Source organism: Melanotaenia boesemani, chromosome 23 (genome assembly GCF_017639745.1).
Source record: "Melanotaenia boesemani isolate fMelBoe1 chromosome 23, fMelBoe1.pri, whole genome shotgun sequence".
NCBI classification, from domain to species: Eukaryota; Metazoa; Chordata; class Actinopteri; order Atheriniformes; family Melanotaeniidae; genus Melanotaenia; species Melanotaenia boesemani.
Genome location: NC_055704.1, coordinates 4,608,394 through 4,624,069, shown reverse-complemented (window position 1 = coordinate 4,624,069; position 15,676 = coordinate 4,608,394). Strand labels below are relative to the sequence as shown.

The following is a 15,676-nucleotide window of genomic DNA, read 5'->3' as shown; positions in this document are numbered from 1 at the left end:
AAAAGTGCCATGTTGAGTGTGACTGGTGACATTTGAACTGAAGAGGCAGGTACTGGTTGACATTTTGGGAGAGGCCTGAGATTATTGGTGTTTACGGTATGATATGGTTTGTGGTGGTGTGGTTGCTCTCTGAATGTGATGATGACATGAACTGATGAACTGTGTGGAGGAATGTTAGGTCCAAGTCCAGTATTGCAAGCTTTGCTGTTAAAAGTGGCACTGAGTAAGTAGGAGCTGAGACCAGGGGGGCATCAATCCGTGACGGACAGGTCAGCAGGTGCAGTGGGTTTGGTGTAATGAGAGTGCTGTACACCAAATGTCAAATTGGCGGACAGAAGATGGCAGCTCCGTGAGTTGAGGTGGAGCCCGTCAGCCCCAAAAAGATGCCTCTGCTCCCAGAAAGCATCAAAGTTGTTAATAAAACCCAGGCTGTGGGAACTACAGGCTGAGAGGAGCCAGGTGTTGAGGCTGAGCAGCCTGCTGAAGCAGCCTATCCCTCTGCCGCAAGTGGGGGTGGGGCCAGAGATAAAAACATTTACCTGACATTGTCCAAGCAACATGAAAAGATGGAGGAAATCCAGCTTTAACAGCTCGGACTGCTGTTTACGGATATCGTTGGTGCCAACGTGGATTATGATCCTGTTGGCCTGTGGCTGGGACCTCAGGATGCCCGGGATTCTGTCGGCCATGTCCATAACAGTTGCTCCCGGGAACGACAGGGTGAGCGCCTCCCTCATCCGCATGTTCCTCACGATGGAATCCCCGATAATGAGCGTGGAGTGAGGAGGATCTGCCGGGGGTCGAGGGGGGCCGGTGGTTCGCCCACCCATGACATCCACATCGTGTGATCTGGACGGCGATGAAACAGCCGAACCGCGGGGGCGGCTGCCCGGCAGGTGAGAGCTGGTCTGCAACTGCTCCATGGGCCTGCTTTTCCGTGGAGCCGGATTAAAGTGCAGCTCCCTGTGGCGAGTTCTGACAGCAGCGTAGGACTGCCCGTCGCAGCTCCGGGAACAGGATGGTAGCGACGTCACAGACCCCGGTGACACAGCGGGATGGCGAGGGCCAGCGGCCAGAGGAGGAAAATCCACAGAATCCAGGACGTTGAACTTGTTCTCTATTATCAACTAGTTGTGTAATGACCTACTGGCCAGGATGATCTTAGCTATATATGTTGCAAGTAGTATGGATTACATGGTTTTCTGTATAATGTTTTAAGTCCCCACCCGCACTCCCCACACCCTTTCTGTCCCTCTCTCTCCCCTCCCTCTTCTCTCTACTTTCTTTTCTATCTCTCTCTCTCTCTGTCCCCTCCGGTCGAGTCCAGCATTAAGAGTCTGATTTAATAAAGTTTTTCATGTCATCAAGAGGGACTTTATACATGTAGTATAAATCCCTGCTTGATAGAGTAAAATTGCCCAGCACCAGACAGCAGCCAGACAATCATTCTGTTTGCAACGATGCTGGACAAGACAAGTTAAAAAAAAAAAAAAAAAAAAAAAAAAAAAAAAAAGAACTTGTTCTCCAGGGATACGCCGCCGGTGAGGGGAGAGCACGAGAGACGGCTTGCCCGGTCCCTTCTGCAGCCGTTGCGGGTCCCGACTTCGGTCCACGGCTCCGGCTGGAGTGGAGTGGAGCTGACCGGAACTCTGGGTCTAGCCCCGAGTTGGAACCAGCGGTTCTCGCCAATGGCAGGAGCACCAGCAACGCAGGCATTTGTTGTGTTTGTGTGCCTAGATGAACTATTGGCGGGAGCCCAGGACACATCACCTGGGTAGGGCGCTGTGTCGGCTAGCAGAGCACTAGTAGCAGCGGCTTTAGTTTGGCCGAGGAGGATTGTATCCAGTTCGTGTTCAACCTCCTGGATTTGGTAAAGAGTGGAAATTCTCTGTTCCAGCTCGATCACCTTCTGGCTCAGGTTGATGCAGATTTCACAACTGGATGTCGAGGTAAGTGGAGCCATGACTCACCGGTAACCAGGAAGCTGCCCTGTTGTGTGTTGGTGGGGGTGACGACCCAATTGCAGGCGGATCAGGCACGCACTCAAGCCTTCTCTGATTTCTGGTTAAAACTGTTCTTTATAAAACCGGAATATTAAAAGCTACAGTTAAAAATAGTGTGACTGTACAGATCAGGTTTTTAAAAGGCTTAAAACAGACTTAAAACTGCTAAAAGCCAATAAAACTTAATAAAAATTAAGCAAAGTCGGGCAGAGCGTCTTGTACAGTGTACAGCGTCTGTCAGCAGAAGCAGCACTCTCTCTCTAAAACCTCCTCAATCGCCCCTGAGAAACATTCACAGACAGTTGATAGGTGAAGGAGCTCTGAAGACAGCCTGCAGCGTAAAAGATGAAGCCGGAGTTTCTGATTTACCTGTTGCTGATCGGTCGCTCTCTGATCTGGATGGTGCTCAGCTCCTGGATGCTGCCCTGCAGACCCACTGATAAGTTGGAGTTGGGGATGTTGAAGGTCTTTCTCTTCTTACGGGCGCAGCAGGAGAGGCCATGAGGAGAGGAGGGGGTGGAAGAAGAGCCCGACACCTGCTTCACCTGACTCACCTCCCTGCTGCTCATCTCATATTTCTTCTCGTCCACAAACTCATGGTTCTGAGGACAGAGATGAATGTTACAGGTGGGGGAGACAAAAATCAGTGGTTTCAAACATGAACTCATACATTAAACTTGATTCGTAACCTTCTGATTAAATGTCAATGTGTCCTCACCGTGGTCTTCTCCAGACAGTTCAGCAGGTGATGGTGATGCAGATCGATGTTTGGGTTGGTTTTATACACCAGCGCCTGGCCCGCCTCCTTGGACGCCTTCAAGGACAAACACAGATCACTTGAATTGTCATTTGGACCACAGTCCAACCAGGGTTTGTCTCGGTGTGATACACCTGGACAGCTCATCAGACACCTCACCGGTATCTGATGACGCTCTGCTATAAGAACGTTCGGATCTGCCTGTTTATACCCAAGCAGGAGCTTTTCTTTATGACCATCTGATTGATGTAGTCAGGATTTTCAGGTTTCTGTGATTTGACTCGAGTCTTCATAAAACTGGTGGAGCTCAGGGGTCTAGACTGAATGTGACCCAGATGGACCAATAGAGACCAGTTATGGAAAGGCCAAAAGAACATTTCCAGAAATGTTTATTAATGACTTCTTGACTAAACCCTCTGTACAGGTTCAGCATCAGATCCTACAGTCCTGAGGACACTAGGAAGCAGCAATGCTAACATGTAGCATATAAACATGATGGGGAGAAACTCAGCTAAAAGCCTCTACCAAGCATTGATATCTAAATCAAACACAGTTCAAATCCCAAGGTGCAGGATGGCAGACCTGAGATAATATCTGAACTGTTCCTTTCAACCATCTGGGAGATGGTCTCTGGTGTGGTCCTTCAGTCTGGTGTCAGATTGACTCTGTCCCCCTACATGCTGTTTGGCCTGCTGGACGACATGCAGTCGGGTTCCATTTCTCCAAATGGAGTCCGGGATGCTGAAGATGACATAAGCAGCGAGAGCCGGTCAGTCACTAGTACATCCTCGTGCATGGACGAAGACAGGGCAGAGAGGAGAAACAGTGTCTTTGATTTCTTGTGAGGAAATGCATTCATACACCTGAGGACTGCTTCATGCACAGGTGAGTAACAGGAAGTTAGGTTTCACGTGCAGTATCATTTGATGCAAAAATTAGATGACCTAACCAATGAGGAGCCGGCATTGGTAACTCACTAAATCAGCTGTTGCTCAGCTGGTTGAACCAGCAAAACTTGTAGTTAGAAATATCTGGGTTCAGATGTTAATCAGAGAAGGTAGCTGGATATCAGTTAGCAGCTGGACCGACAACTAAACCAGTAGCTAAACCAACAGCTAAACCAGCAGCTAAACTAGCAGCACCTAAACCAGTTGCCAAACTGGCAGCTAAACTAGAAGTTAAAGTAGCAGCACCTAAACCAGTAACTAAACCAGTAGTTAAAATGGAAGCTAAACCAGCAGCTAAACTAGCAGCTAAACTAACAGCTGGACCAGCAGATTTCTGGTTAAAGAGACTCATCATGGCCGAGACCAGCATCTATGGAGTCACATAAGTGTCAATAAACAGACTACAACATTATAATCATCATCATCATCTAAAATTGTTCAGAAATAAAACGAATACGATTTAATGGAATTATACCTTCATACAACTGACATATATGAAGGTAAATTTATGGTCCCTTCCTTCTGATTATGAGCCTTTTTATTAACTGTGAAGTTAAACAGACTTTCAGAGTTCTGTTTAGTTTTACTGACTGATCGATCTTCTCCTCTGTCGATAACATCTGTGACCCTGTTACATAGTTCTGATGATCGGCTCGTGTTTGCATGTTTTCGTATTTCTGAACTTCAGATGGAGATGCACCCTGCTTATTGATACTTATCTGACTCAGTTGATGCTACCTTCATGGCTACTAGAAGATTTCCATCTTTGTTTCAGTGCCGGCAGAAAAATGGTTATGCAGAGATGGTAGATGGTAGAGGGAAAAAGAAGAATGAGTTAATAATTGAGACATTGCGTTGAGCAGTTTGAACTCCTTCAGACCTGAAACCAATGATTTGAAGCTTGAACTTCTTGTGACCTGAAACCAGCGCTCTGCAGCAGAGGCTCAAGCATCTAAAGACCTGAAAATACCAGTCTGCAGCAAAAGGTTGAACTTATACGGATCATGAAAACCACCAATCTGCAGCAGAAGGTTGAACTTCTACGGACCTGAAACCATCAATCTGCAGCAAAAGGTCGAATATCTAAAGACCCGAAACCAGGAACCAGCAGTAGAAAGTCGGACATCTACGGACTTGAAACTAGCGATCTGTAGCAAAAGATCAAATTTCTATGGACTTGAAACCAGTAAACTGCAGCAGAAAGTCGGATGTCTGCGGACCTGAAACCAACAACTTGCAGCAGAAAGTCTAACATCTACGGACCTGAAACCAGTGACCTGCAGCAGAAGGTCGCACTTCTACAGAACATGAACCCAGCGACCTGCAGCAGAAGGTCGGACTTCTACGGACTTGAAACAAGCGACCCGCAGCAGAAGGTTGGACTTCTACGGACTTGAAACAAGCGACCTGCAGCAGAAGGTTGGACTTCTACGGACTTGAAACAAGCGACCTGCAGCAGAAGGTCGAACATCTAAAGACCTGAAAACAGCAATCTCAAGCAGACAGTCGAACATCTGCGGACCATGAAACCAGCAATCTGGAGCAGATGGTCAAACATCTACGGACCTGAAACCGGCGATCTGCAGCAGAAGGTCAAACATCTAAAGACCCGAATCTGTCAATCTACAGCAGAAGGTTGAACTTCTACAGATCGTGAAACCAGTAAACTGCAGCGAAAGTTCGAACATTTATGGACTTGAAACGAGTGAACTGCAGCAGAAGTTCGAACATTTATGGACCTGAAACTAGCAACCTGCAGCAGAAGGTCGAACATCTACGGACCATGAAATCAGTGACCTGCAGCACAAGGTCGAACATCTAAAGACCTGAAACCATCGATTTGCAGCAGAAGGTCAAACATCTAAAGACCTGAAACTATTAATCTGCAACAGAAGGTTGAACTTTTATGGACCTGAAACCAGTGACCTACAACAGGTTGAACTTGTACAGAGCGCACATTTCTCCAGAGGCTGGTGGATAAAAGGTATAATGAACTTGTCTCAGAACGTGTTTTTAAACCAGTCTTCTGGTCTGAAGGAGTTAAAATCATGCTGGAAGCCCCAGAGCTGATCATCAGCAGTCTTCTTGCCTCCAGTTCAGCTGCATGGTGGTGCAGGTGTGACTGCTGAATTAACTTCTTCATCACTTCAGCCGTGTGAGTATATAACAATATATCAGTGAAATACAAGTTTTCCAGACCTTAGAAAGGTTCAATGCAACGTATGATGCTGATGAAGAGGTTGACTGGTTATCTGGACTTCCTGTTTCTGCTGACCAGGTGGAGATGAGGCGACTTGATGGATCAACCTCCCTCTAGACATCAACATGCAGCAGCCAGCAGCACATCCACTCACACCTCAACCAGAGAGGGCAACACCAGCACCGCCCGGCAACGGCGTGTCCATGGTTACCTCCTCATCAGGGCCAATCAGCTGCTGGCTACGTTTGTACTGCAAATAAGCGTTAGCCCCTCTGCTCTTCACCACATGGATTCTAGCAAGCCTGGTTTTCTGTTTGTGGACACACAGATCTGCATTTAGCCCCCCCCACTGGGAGAAAACCGGACCCCATCATGTGAGGCAGGACGGGAGGATGATGGAGGATAAAACAAGAAACATCCAATTCTCAGGAATGACCTAATTCTAACTCTAGTTAAAGAGACGAGATGAAGACAGATTACAGTGGAAGGAGGAGTTTATTCTGATGGCAGCAACACGTCTGTAAAAAGTAGTTCCAGGGTGATGTTCAGCACGGTGTAGCATCCCCTCTTCTTCTAACAACTGTCTCGAAATGTCTGGGAAGTGAGGAGACCAGTTGCTGGAGTTTTAGGAGAGGAATGTTGTCCTATTCTGGTCTGATGCAGGATTCTAGCTGCTCTACAGTCCTGGACCTTGGTTGCTGGGTTTCTGCTTCCATGATGCTCCAGATGTTGTGTATTGGTGAAAGGTCTGGACTGCAGGCAGGCCAGTTCAGCAGCCAGACTCTTCTCCTGTGAAGCCATGCTGTTGTGATGGATGCAGGATGTGGTTCAGCATTGTCTTGCTGAAATCTGCAAGGTCTTCCCTGAAAGAGACGTTGTCTGGATGGGAGCAGATGTGGCTCTAAAACCTCCATGTACTTTTCAGCATTGATGGAGCTTCACAGATGTGGAAGCTGCCCACACCATAGACACTAATGCAGACCCATCCCATCAGAGATGCAGCTTTTCACCTGTCCACTGATAACAAGCTGGATGCTCCCTCTCCTCTTTAGTCTGCAGGACACGCTGTCCATGCTTTCCACAAACTAGTTCACATTTTCATCCAGGTTTCCACTTTGCCTCAGACCATTTAAAATGAGCTTTGGTCCAGAGAAGACGGTGCTGGTTCTGGATCCTGTATTTGTGGATTTCAGGGTGAACTGTGTTCATAGACAGTGGTTTCTGGAAGTCTTCCCGAGTCCATGCAGGTTTCCAGTAGAGAATTATGTCTGTTTTAATGCAGAAGATCACCAGCATCCAGCCTTGTCCCAGGCACACAGAGATTCCTCCTGATTCTCTGAATCTTCTGATGATTTTCTACACTGTAGATGGGGAATCTTCAAGGTCTGAGAAACATTTTTTCTGAAATTGTCCATCTTTCCATCTGAGAGACTCTGCCTCTCTGAAATGCTCCTTTTATTTCCAGTCATGTCACTGACCTGTTGCCTATTAACTTAATTAGCTGACAAATGTTCCTTCACTTGTTTCTGATTTGTACCAGTTACTTTTCCAGCCTTTTGTTGCTCCTGTTCCAGCTTTTTACAGATGTGTTGTTGCATCAGATTCACTATCAGCTCATATTTTCCATCAAATGGTAAAATATCAGTTTCATCATCTGATGTGTTGTTTATCTTCTATTGGGAATAAAATATGACTTAATGAGATTCTGGTTTTTCATACATGTTGGTGGAGGATTGTAAAGATAAGATGATAAGTTGGATGGTAGGACACAGACTGTTTTTGTGTTTGAAGACGACACAGGTTTGGTTTTAGTTTCAGGAAGTTTAGGAACTTTCCATCTGAGTCCCAATGACAGAAACAGCTGAAAACTCAGATGTTTGAAAGAAGTAATGGCTGGATGCAACTTCCTCTACTCTCTCCTGTGGATTCTTCACTAACTAGGATTTCTAAATGAAGATTTGTGTTTCTGCTTTCAGTTGTTTAATTCTCCTGCTGAGCGGAGGAACAGCTGCTCATGGACACCTCTGGATCTGGTGTTTGGTGATCAGGGTGAACCTGTGGAAAGTTAACCAACTGGAAATAAGCTACAGTCTACCTTGAACTCCATCAGAGGGTCTAATGGAGGGAGTCTTATGGAGGGGGTCTAGTGGATTTGTGGTCTCACCTTCTGGGCTCGCCTCTTCTCAGCTCGCTGGCTCTGGTGGTAGATTCGGCTGAAGTTGGAGACGATGACGGGCACCGGCAGGGCGATAACCAGCACACCGCTCAGGGAGCAGATGGAGCCAAAGATCTTCCCCATGATGGTCTTTGGCACCATGTCGCCGTACCTGTGGAGAGGAGGTCAGACCAGAATAAATTCATCTCCAGGAATCAGGTACAGGTCTCCAGCTGGAGGCTGAAATCAGGCGAGTTATCACTTCGACTATTTCATGATTTAATTAGGCAAGGCAAGGCAATGCAACTTTATTTGTATAGCATATTTAGTATAATTTAAAGTGCTTTACATAAAACATTTAAAGCATTACAGCGGGATGCAGGAAGCAATAACAAGTGCATTAAAACAAACTTTAAATAAAAAAATAAAAAATAAAATAAAAACAGAAAAAAGCTGAAATAATTTAATAGAAATTCCTATCCAGTTTTTCGGCCGGTCTAGTGAGATGTTCTGGTCGACCGTGTCAAATGCAGCATTGAGATCCAGCAGTACCAGGACTGAAATATTCACGCTATCTGTGCTCAAGCGGATGTCATTAAAGACCTTAACTAGAGCATCTCAGAGCTGTGGTGTGGCCGGAAACCTGACATCAAAACAGTTATTTAGTGTCAGGAAGTTGTGTAGCTGCTGGAAGACAGCTTTTTCTAGAATCTGACTAAGAAAGGGGAGGTTTAATATCGGTCTGTAGCTGCTCATGAGGGACGAGTCGAGGTTTTTCTTTTTTTAGTTGTGGCTTGATGACGGCTGTTTTTCGGGTCAAAGGGAAGATGCCTGAAAGCAGAGACGTGTTTACAACCTGGAAGATATCTATATCCGGAAACATTCTTAAAAACCAGGTTGGCAGGGCAACCAACAGCAAGTGGGGGTTTTCAGATGGCCAATGATCTTATCCAGAGTTCATGTCTCTGAGTGGACACAGGGAAATATAATAATAATAATTAATCTTTATCTGTATAGCACTTTTAAAAACAGGGTTTACAAAGTGCTGGACATTACACAGCAGAAAACAATGACTAGACACATACAAAAGTACAGCATGAAAATTAAATAGATAAAATATTATAATATTATAAAAAGGCCAATCGATAAAAGTGCGTTTTAAGAGGTGATTTAAAAGATGACACTGATGGTGCCAGCCTTATCTCCTCAGGCAGGCCATTCCAGAGTCGAGGGGGCCAGGACAGAAAAAGCTCGGTCACCTTTGGTCTTTAGTTTCGACCCCGGAACAGCCAAAAGAGACCTGCCTGAGGATCTAAGGCTGCGTGGAGTCTCGTAGGGTGTATGTAAGTCCGTAATGTAGCTGGGTATGTCCTCCCTTGTCATGGAAGCACTGACTGACTGTCTGGTTTTCTGGATTTTGTCAGTAAAGAAAGAAACAAACTCATTCCAGGCCCGGTTGGACAGAAGTTCTGGGGTTACTGACCCAGGAGGATTAGTTAGCCTGTCAACAGTAATGAACAAGGCTCGAGCTTTATTGCTGTTCTTAGCAATGATGTCAGAAAGAAAGATGGTCTGCATCTCTCAGCTCCAGATTATAAATCCTCAGTCTCTCTTTATAGATCTAATAGCGAACCTGCAACTTTGTTTTCTGCCACCTGTGTTCAGCTTTTCCACATTCTGGTTTTCCAGCTCTTACCAGCGTGGCATTTTTCCATGGAGCTCTCTTTTTGGCAGCGATCACTTCCACCTTGGTGGGAGCAATGACATCAATAATGCTGTAATTTTACCATTGAAATGATCCACAAGCTGAAGGCCAGGGGAGGGGGTGATGGAGAGGAAGCTGGTAGGAACATTTCAGTGGTATTTTCACCAATGTACCCTTTCTTGATAACCTCTGTTTGTTTTTTGTTTTTTTGACAGTAACAGCATCTCAAAGAAAACACAGGAATGATCAGACAGAGCAACATCCATCACAACAACCTGGGAAATATTCAGATCTTGAGAGACGACCAGATTCCGACAGGGTCCTCTGTTCCACATGCTGAGGTAGACCAAAGTTATCAAGAACACAACACAATTCTTTGGTCTCTCCGTCCTCCGGGTTTTCAGCATGAATGTTAAAATCACCAACAATAACTGACAGCAGTTCAGCAAAATCATCAAAAAACGTTGCTCAGTGTTTAGGTGGCCTATATATGTCAAGCAACAACATGCGAAAGGAGGAGGTCATCTGGAAAGACACATATTTGAAAGAGACAAAGTTTTTATAAGATATGAGTCAATAAACAGAACAGCCCCTTCTCCACCTTTCTGATGTGATCTAGCTCCATCAGGTCTGAGGAAGTCATTCTTTTCTCAGAGGTGGAGGGGATTTATTATTTATGTTTAAAACTCTGGCACCTACGACTCAAGTTTCTTGATGCAGCGGCAGCAAGCAGTCAGAGTAAGAAATAAAACATCAAGATCAATGATGGTGAACACAGGGTGCCCCAAGGCTGTGGCCAGTGGCTTTTTGGGCTGTGTTGACAACCCTTTGTAGGTCCTTCTTCTTGGAAGTTGTGCAGCTGCTGTACCATGTACTCACAGAATATGTTAAAATGCTTTCTATGGAGCAGGTGGTAAAATGACACCAGCAATCTCTGAATGTTGTTATTCCTCCTAAGGATACACAAGAAATACAGTCTTTGCTGGGCCTTTTTCACCAGCTCAGAGGTGTTTGCGCCCCAGTTCATGTTCTCCATGATTTGGACTCCCAGGAACAGAAGTCTGCCACTGAACTGTGATTCACGAAGAGCAGCTGCATATAGCTCCCCTGCTGCTCCAAGTGGGAAAGTGCAGCATGGAGAGCTGTGGCCACAGCATCCTCTAGGGTTCTCTTAGCCCAATAGGCAAACTGGTGTTGATCCCTTGATCAACACCAGAGATCAACACTAGGCAGGAGGACTATGGTGGAAGATTTCAGGCAGAGTGGGGACAGGGACTGGTTGAAGATCTTGGTAAAGACTCCAGCCAGCTGGTTTGCGCAGTCCTTCAATACTCAAACCCAGAGACCCCATCGGGTCCAGGAGCCTTCCTTGGGTTGATGACTCATAGAGAGCGCCTCACTTCATGCTCCTTCACAGTGAACGTGAAGCTACTACGTACTGCTTGGTATTTTATCGCCAACTTGGGAGGGTCACTTCAAAAAGAAGCTCAACTCCTCTGCCAGGGAAGCATCCTCTCCAGCAGCACCAGCATTGGTTCTGTAGTTGGTAAGATGCTGGACACCCTGCCACACTTGCCTGCTGTTGTTGCTGTTCAGGTGTTCCTCAGTGCTCCTCCTGTAGTCAACCAATGTCTTTCTGATGTTTTTCTTCAGGTTAGCTTGGACTGTGCTGTAAAGATCCCCATTGCCAAACCTAAAAGCGACGTTCCTCTCCCTAAACAGTCATTTAACCTCCCGGGTCATCCAGGGTTTCTGGCTGGGGGAGACTCTGATGAGCTTGTCCACTGTGACAATGTCTGTGCAGGTCTTAATGTAACACAAGACAGTGTCAGTGAACACCTCCAATTCCTGATTTTCAAAAACCTCCCAGTTGGTTGTGCTGAAGCAGTCCTGCAGCTGCTGAGACACCGTCAGGCCAGATTTTCAGTCTTCATGGTGGCTAAGCCCTGTAGCCCAGCTTGATATTAGAGTAGACCTTGTCTAGTGCGTTGGCTCCTCTTTGTAGCACAGTTCACATACTGGTAAAAAATGAAGAAGCCTAGCTTTTAAATCCACATGGTTAAAATCCCCAGCCGCAATATACACAGTTTCAGGATACGCATTCTGCTGAATGCTAATGGAACCATATAAAAGTCCGAGGGCCACTTTAGCATTAGTGCCTGGGGGTATGTAGACAGCAGTTACCATGACAACAGTAAACTCTCTCCGGAGGTAGATTGGCCTCCATTTAACAGGCATATTCTCCAAGTCTGGGAAGCAGTGGCTGTCTATGGTCATTGTGGTAGTACACCAGATTCTGTTGACATACAGACAAATCCTCCTCCTTTGCTTTTACCTGATTCACTGGTCCTGCCGTGACGTTGTGCTGTGTAGCCCACTAGCATAGTCTGGTATGGATGAATGAAACCACGTCTCTGTGATCAACAGAATGCAACTGTCGCTCTTGATGTTTGTTTCAACCTGTAGCCTCTATTCATCCATTTTGTTGGTGAGGGATCTGGCATTGGTCAGGAAAAGGCTGGGAAGTGGTGGTCTGTGTGGCTGCTTCCGACGTCTTACTAGCACAGAGGCCCAGCAGCTGCGTATGGATGACACAACCATGATAGGTCTCATTACGCCACAGAGAAGTCCACATACAGGATAGAGGTGGACCGACTAACATCTTGGTGCAAATCACATAATCACCTGCTCAATGTGGAAAAACAAAGACCTCAGGAAGGCTGGTCTTCATACAGAACATCTGACCACCTTCTATAAGGGCACAGTTGAAAGCATCCACACCTACCTACAGTCTCATCCTCACAGTCTCATTTCCTGGTTCACTTGAGTAGGAAATCCTGGTTTCCCTCTCCCTGCGCGCTCCCACCCTCTCCCGCGGGACTCCCTCAACCTGACCTGAGTTTTATGATGCAAATTCTGTAGACCACCTTCTCATTACAAACTATGAGGGATTTTTCCAGAGTGCAGTGCACTGAAAGAGGCTTTGCTTTACAATCCATACACAGGCCACTCTGGGTTATGGTTCCTGCGCTACACGTAACAGAGGGCCGCTGCTCTCACAGCACAAAGGTTTAAAAAGATGGCTTTATGGCATCTTCGTCTATAACTTCTTGGAAACGACTCCTAATGTCTGACTTCCCATTTTTGTTAACTTGCACTTTGTATGTGCCATCTGTTATTTTACTGACTTAACTCTGCCCTCTAGCCCCTACTTACCACTCATCATCACCAAATAAATCTGGCTGTTTAACAAACTTAATAAATAAACTTGGCTTTAAAGTTTATTGGATTTTAAGTTAATTAAATAAACATTTTTAATAAAAAAGAAGACAAAGGGAAGTGCTTTAGATAAATTATAGTCCAGAATAAACTCTGTAAAGTCCATCCTCTAGAAGCTGAAGCCTTTTAATCCCAGACCAACCAGAAAAAGAAAACAGAATTTATTACTAACAGAACTTTGCAGAAATAACACACAGATCAACAGTGACCAAGCCTTTTCTCATCTGCATCATTCTCTCAAGTCTTGGCTTTCAGGAGAAAAAATATTATTGAAACAAACACACAACAGAAACTATTTCCATGTTTCCACTTTTTCCTCATTTCCAGTTATTCCTGCTACTATTTACCTGCTATCCTCACTAAACCAACTCCAGCTCAGCTGCTTTGTGGCGCCACCGTGCATCAGAAACGTCTTCTTGGCTTCATTCCAGCCATAGAGGAGCATTATTTTTCTTCTGTTCACACACATATAGAACTTTCTGCTCACTGGTTGATCTTTGGCTGCTCCTGATTGGACGTTACCGTCAATCTAAGCTCTGATTGGTGGAAAGTCTGACAGGAAGTGGCTTCATCATCATGTCCAGGTCTAAATAGAGGTCTCTTAGCAACATAGTAGTGATAGTGATCTTTTTATGATGAAATGTGATAAATAATGCTGTTATCATGGATCATTGTGGATTTACCAAATAGAGTCTCTGCATAAAACTACATTTAGTGGCTGGATTGTAAACCTCCTGGACAGGATAGAAAAGCCTGGAAAACAGTAGATCACCTAAAGAGTAAAATATCCATCACAATACCCCACGGTTGATGGTAGAAGAGGTAGACCTCAGGAAGATCTGTTGAGGTTTAAGGGTTAAACATCAGTTCAGTATTTTCTAAAATCTGAACTTTTTTTTAAAATTTTTTTTATTGCTGTCTGATTTGTATTTCACCTTTTCCTGGGCCCGCGGTCCTGTCTGGAATATCTGAGATTATTAAATCACCTGTTTACAGGATGTTGATGTGTTTGACCTGCAGTCAGTAGTTTTTATTTCAGATAGTGATAGTCTGATCCTCCATGGTCTCCTCTCTGGTTATTGATCTCACAAAGTCATAATGGTAATAAAAGCCAGAGAAGTGGTGGAGGTGACAAGAAGTGTGATAGTAATGAATCTCATTAGTATTCCTTGCAGAGGAGACAGAACCACCAACATCTTCATCTATGAATAATGACTCTGCTGCTGTTGACAGATACTCAATGACTAAAATGAATTCACATCAACTTTTCCCAATATTCAGCAGAAAATGCAGCGGATGCAGTTGTTTCCCTCTTTCAGGAAATGAAGCTGCAGTTCAGCTCACGTCCACATGAGGGAGCCAGAACTCTGCAGCCAACACACTCATCATTTCATTTATTTCTAGCATTTATTACCAGGAGACGGGTGGAGGAGTTTATCTTCATTAAATTTGCCTCAACATCTACAGAGAACTTCAAATCTGCAGAAAAATCATTGCAGCATGTTGGATCATGGAACTAAATCCACAGTCACAACCTTTAGAAAATTATATCAGCCCAGATTAACATGTAACAAACCTTTGAGACGATGTTTAGTTTCTCCTCCTGGTGCCTCGTGATTCATGTTTTATAGATTAACCACTGTTCTTAAAAACACGATTCACTATATCTGATCTAGTTCCCACCAATTTTCAACAGAAAGGACTTTCCAGGAATAGTTTTCCAGGATCATTTAAGGACTTTCCAGGAATAGTTCTCCAGGATCCTTGAAGGACTGTTTCTTTCTTTTGCTCTGGCTTCGGGCCAGATGATCCCACACTGCTTAAATAAACAGGTTCCGGGGAGAATCCCTTCCTCCATCAGACCTGCTGAAGTCTGGTACTGGAACTTGTCCAGTACCAGGAATGGTAAGAAGATTGTACTTACAAAGCCCTTTTCTAGTCATGTTGACTAATCAAAACTTTAACACCATATGTCACGTTCACACATTCACAAACACACACTACTGTTACACACTAAGTGGTTTCTACTATTCCTCACATTCATTCCCCAACAGACACATCGGGAGGCAACATGGGGTTTAGTGTCTTTCCCAGGGACACTAATGCCCCATTCCCCTTTTATTCTCTATGCTAGTCCTAAACCACTATGGATGCAATATATTTTTTGGCCATTATGACTATTTGGCACTGTTTCTTCTTCTTTTTTTTTTTTTTTAACCTCGGCCCTTCTTCGAGCTTCTTCAGCAGAGCGAGATTTGACAATAACTAGCCAATACTGTCATATATGGAGATTTTCAGCTTCTATATTCAAGGAAAGTCATCTGTGAAAGGTAAGACATGTTAATGGATAAAAACAATAACTTGAACAATTTTCTATTAACAGAATAATTACTGTTAGCAAACAACTGCTAACCAGCTCGATAAATTGCAAGTAAATGGTGGTAAAATTATGTACCAGATTACCCCCCGGTTATCATTCGCCATGAAACAGGAAGTGGCTCTAGCCCTGCCGTTAATTGACCAATGGAGGTGATATTTTCCTGTTCTCATTAGAGTTCCAAACTGAACATATTTCTACATGAAAAACGGCTATAGCACCACCTAGTGGCCATGTGAAATTTTCCTCTTGA

At 44.8% G+C, this 15,676-nt stretch overlaps 1 protein-coding gene across 1 annotated transcript in view; it reads right to left on the bottom strand.

Moving 5' to 3' along the window:
* Positions 1-15,676, bottom strand: part of LOC121635020 (potassium voltage-gated channel subfamily D member 2-like) — a 104,882-nt gene that overhangs the window by 12,304 nt on the left and 76,902 nt on the right. The window contains exons 2-4 of the mRNA XM_041978030.1: positions 8,072-8,234; positions 2,722-2,817; positions 2,373-2,605 (exon numbers count right to left, since the gene is read on the bottom strand). Coding sequence (XP_041833964.1) covers positions 2,373-2,605; positions 2,722-2,817; positions 8,072-8,234 — 492 coding nt within the window. The remainder of the gene's footprint in view (positions 1-2,372; positions 2,606-2,721; positions 2,818-8,071; positions 8,235-15,676) is intronic.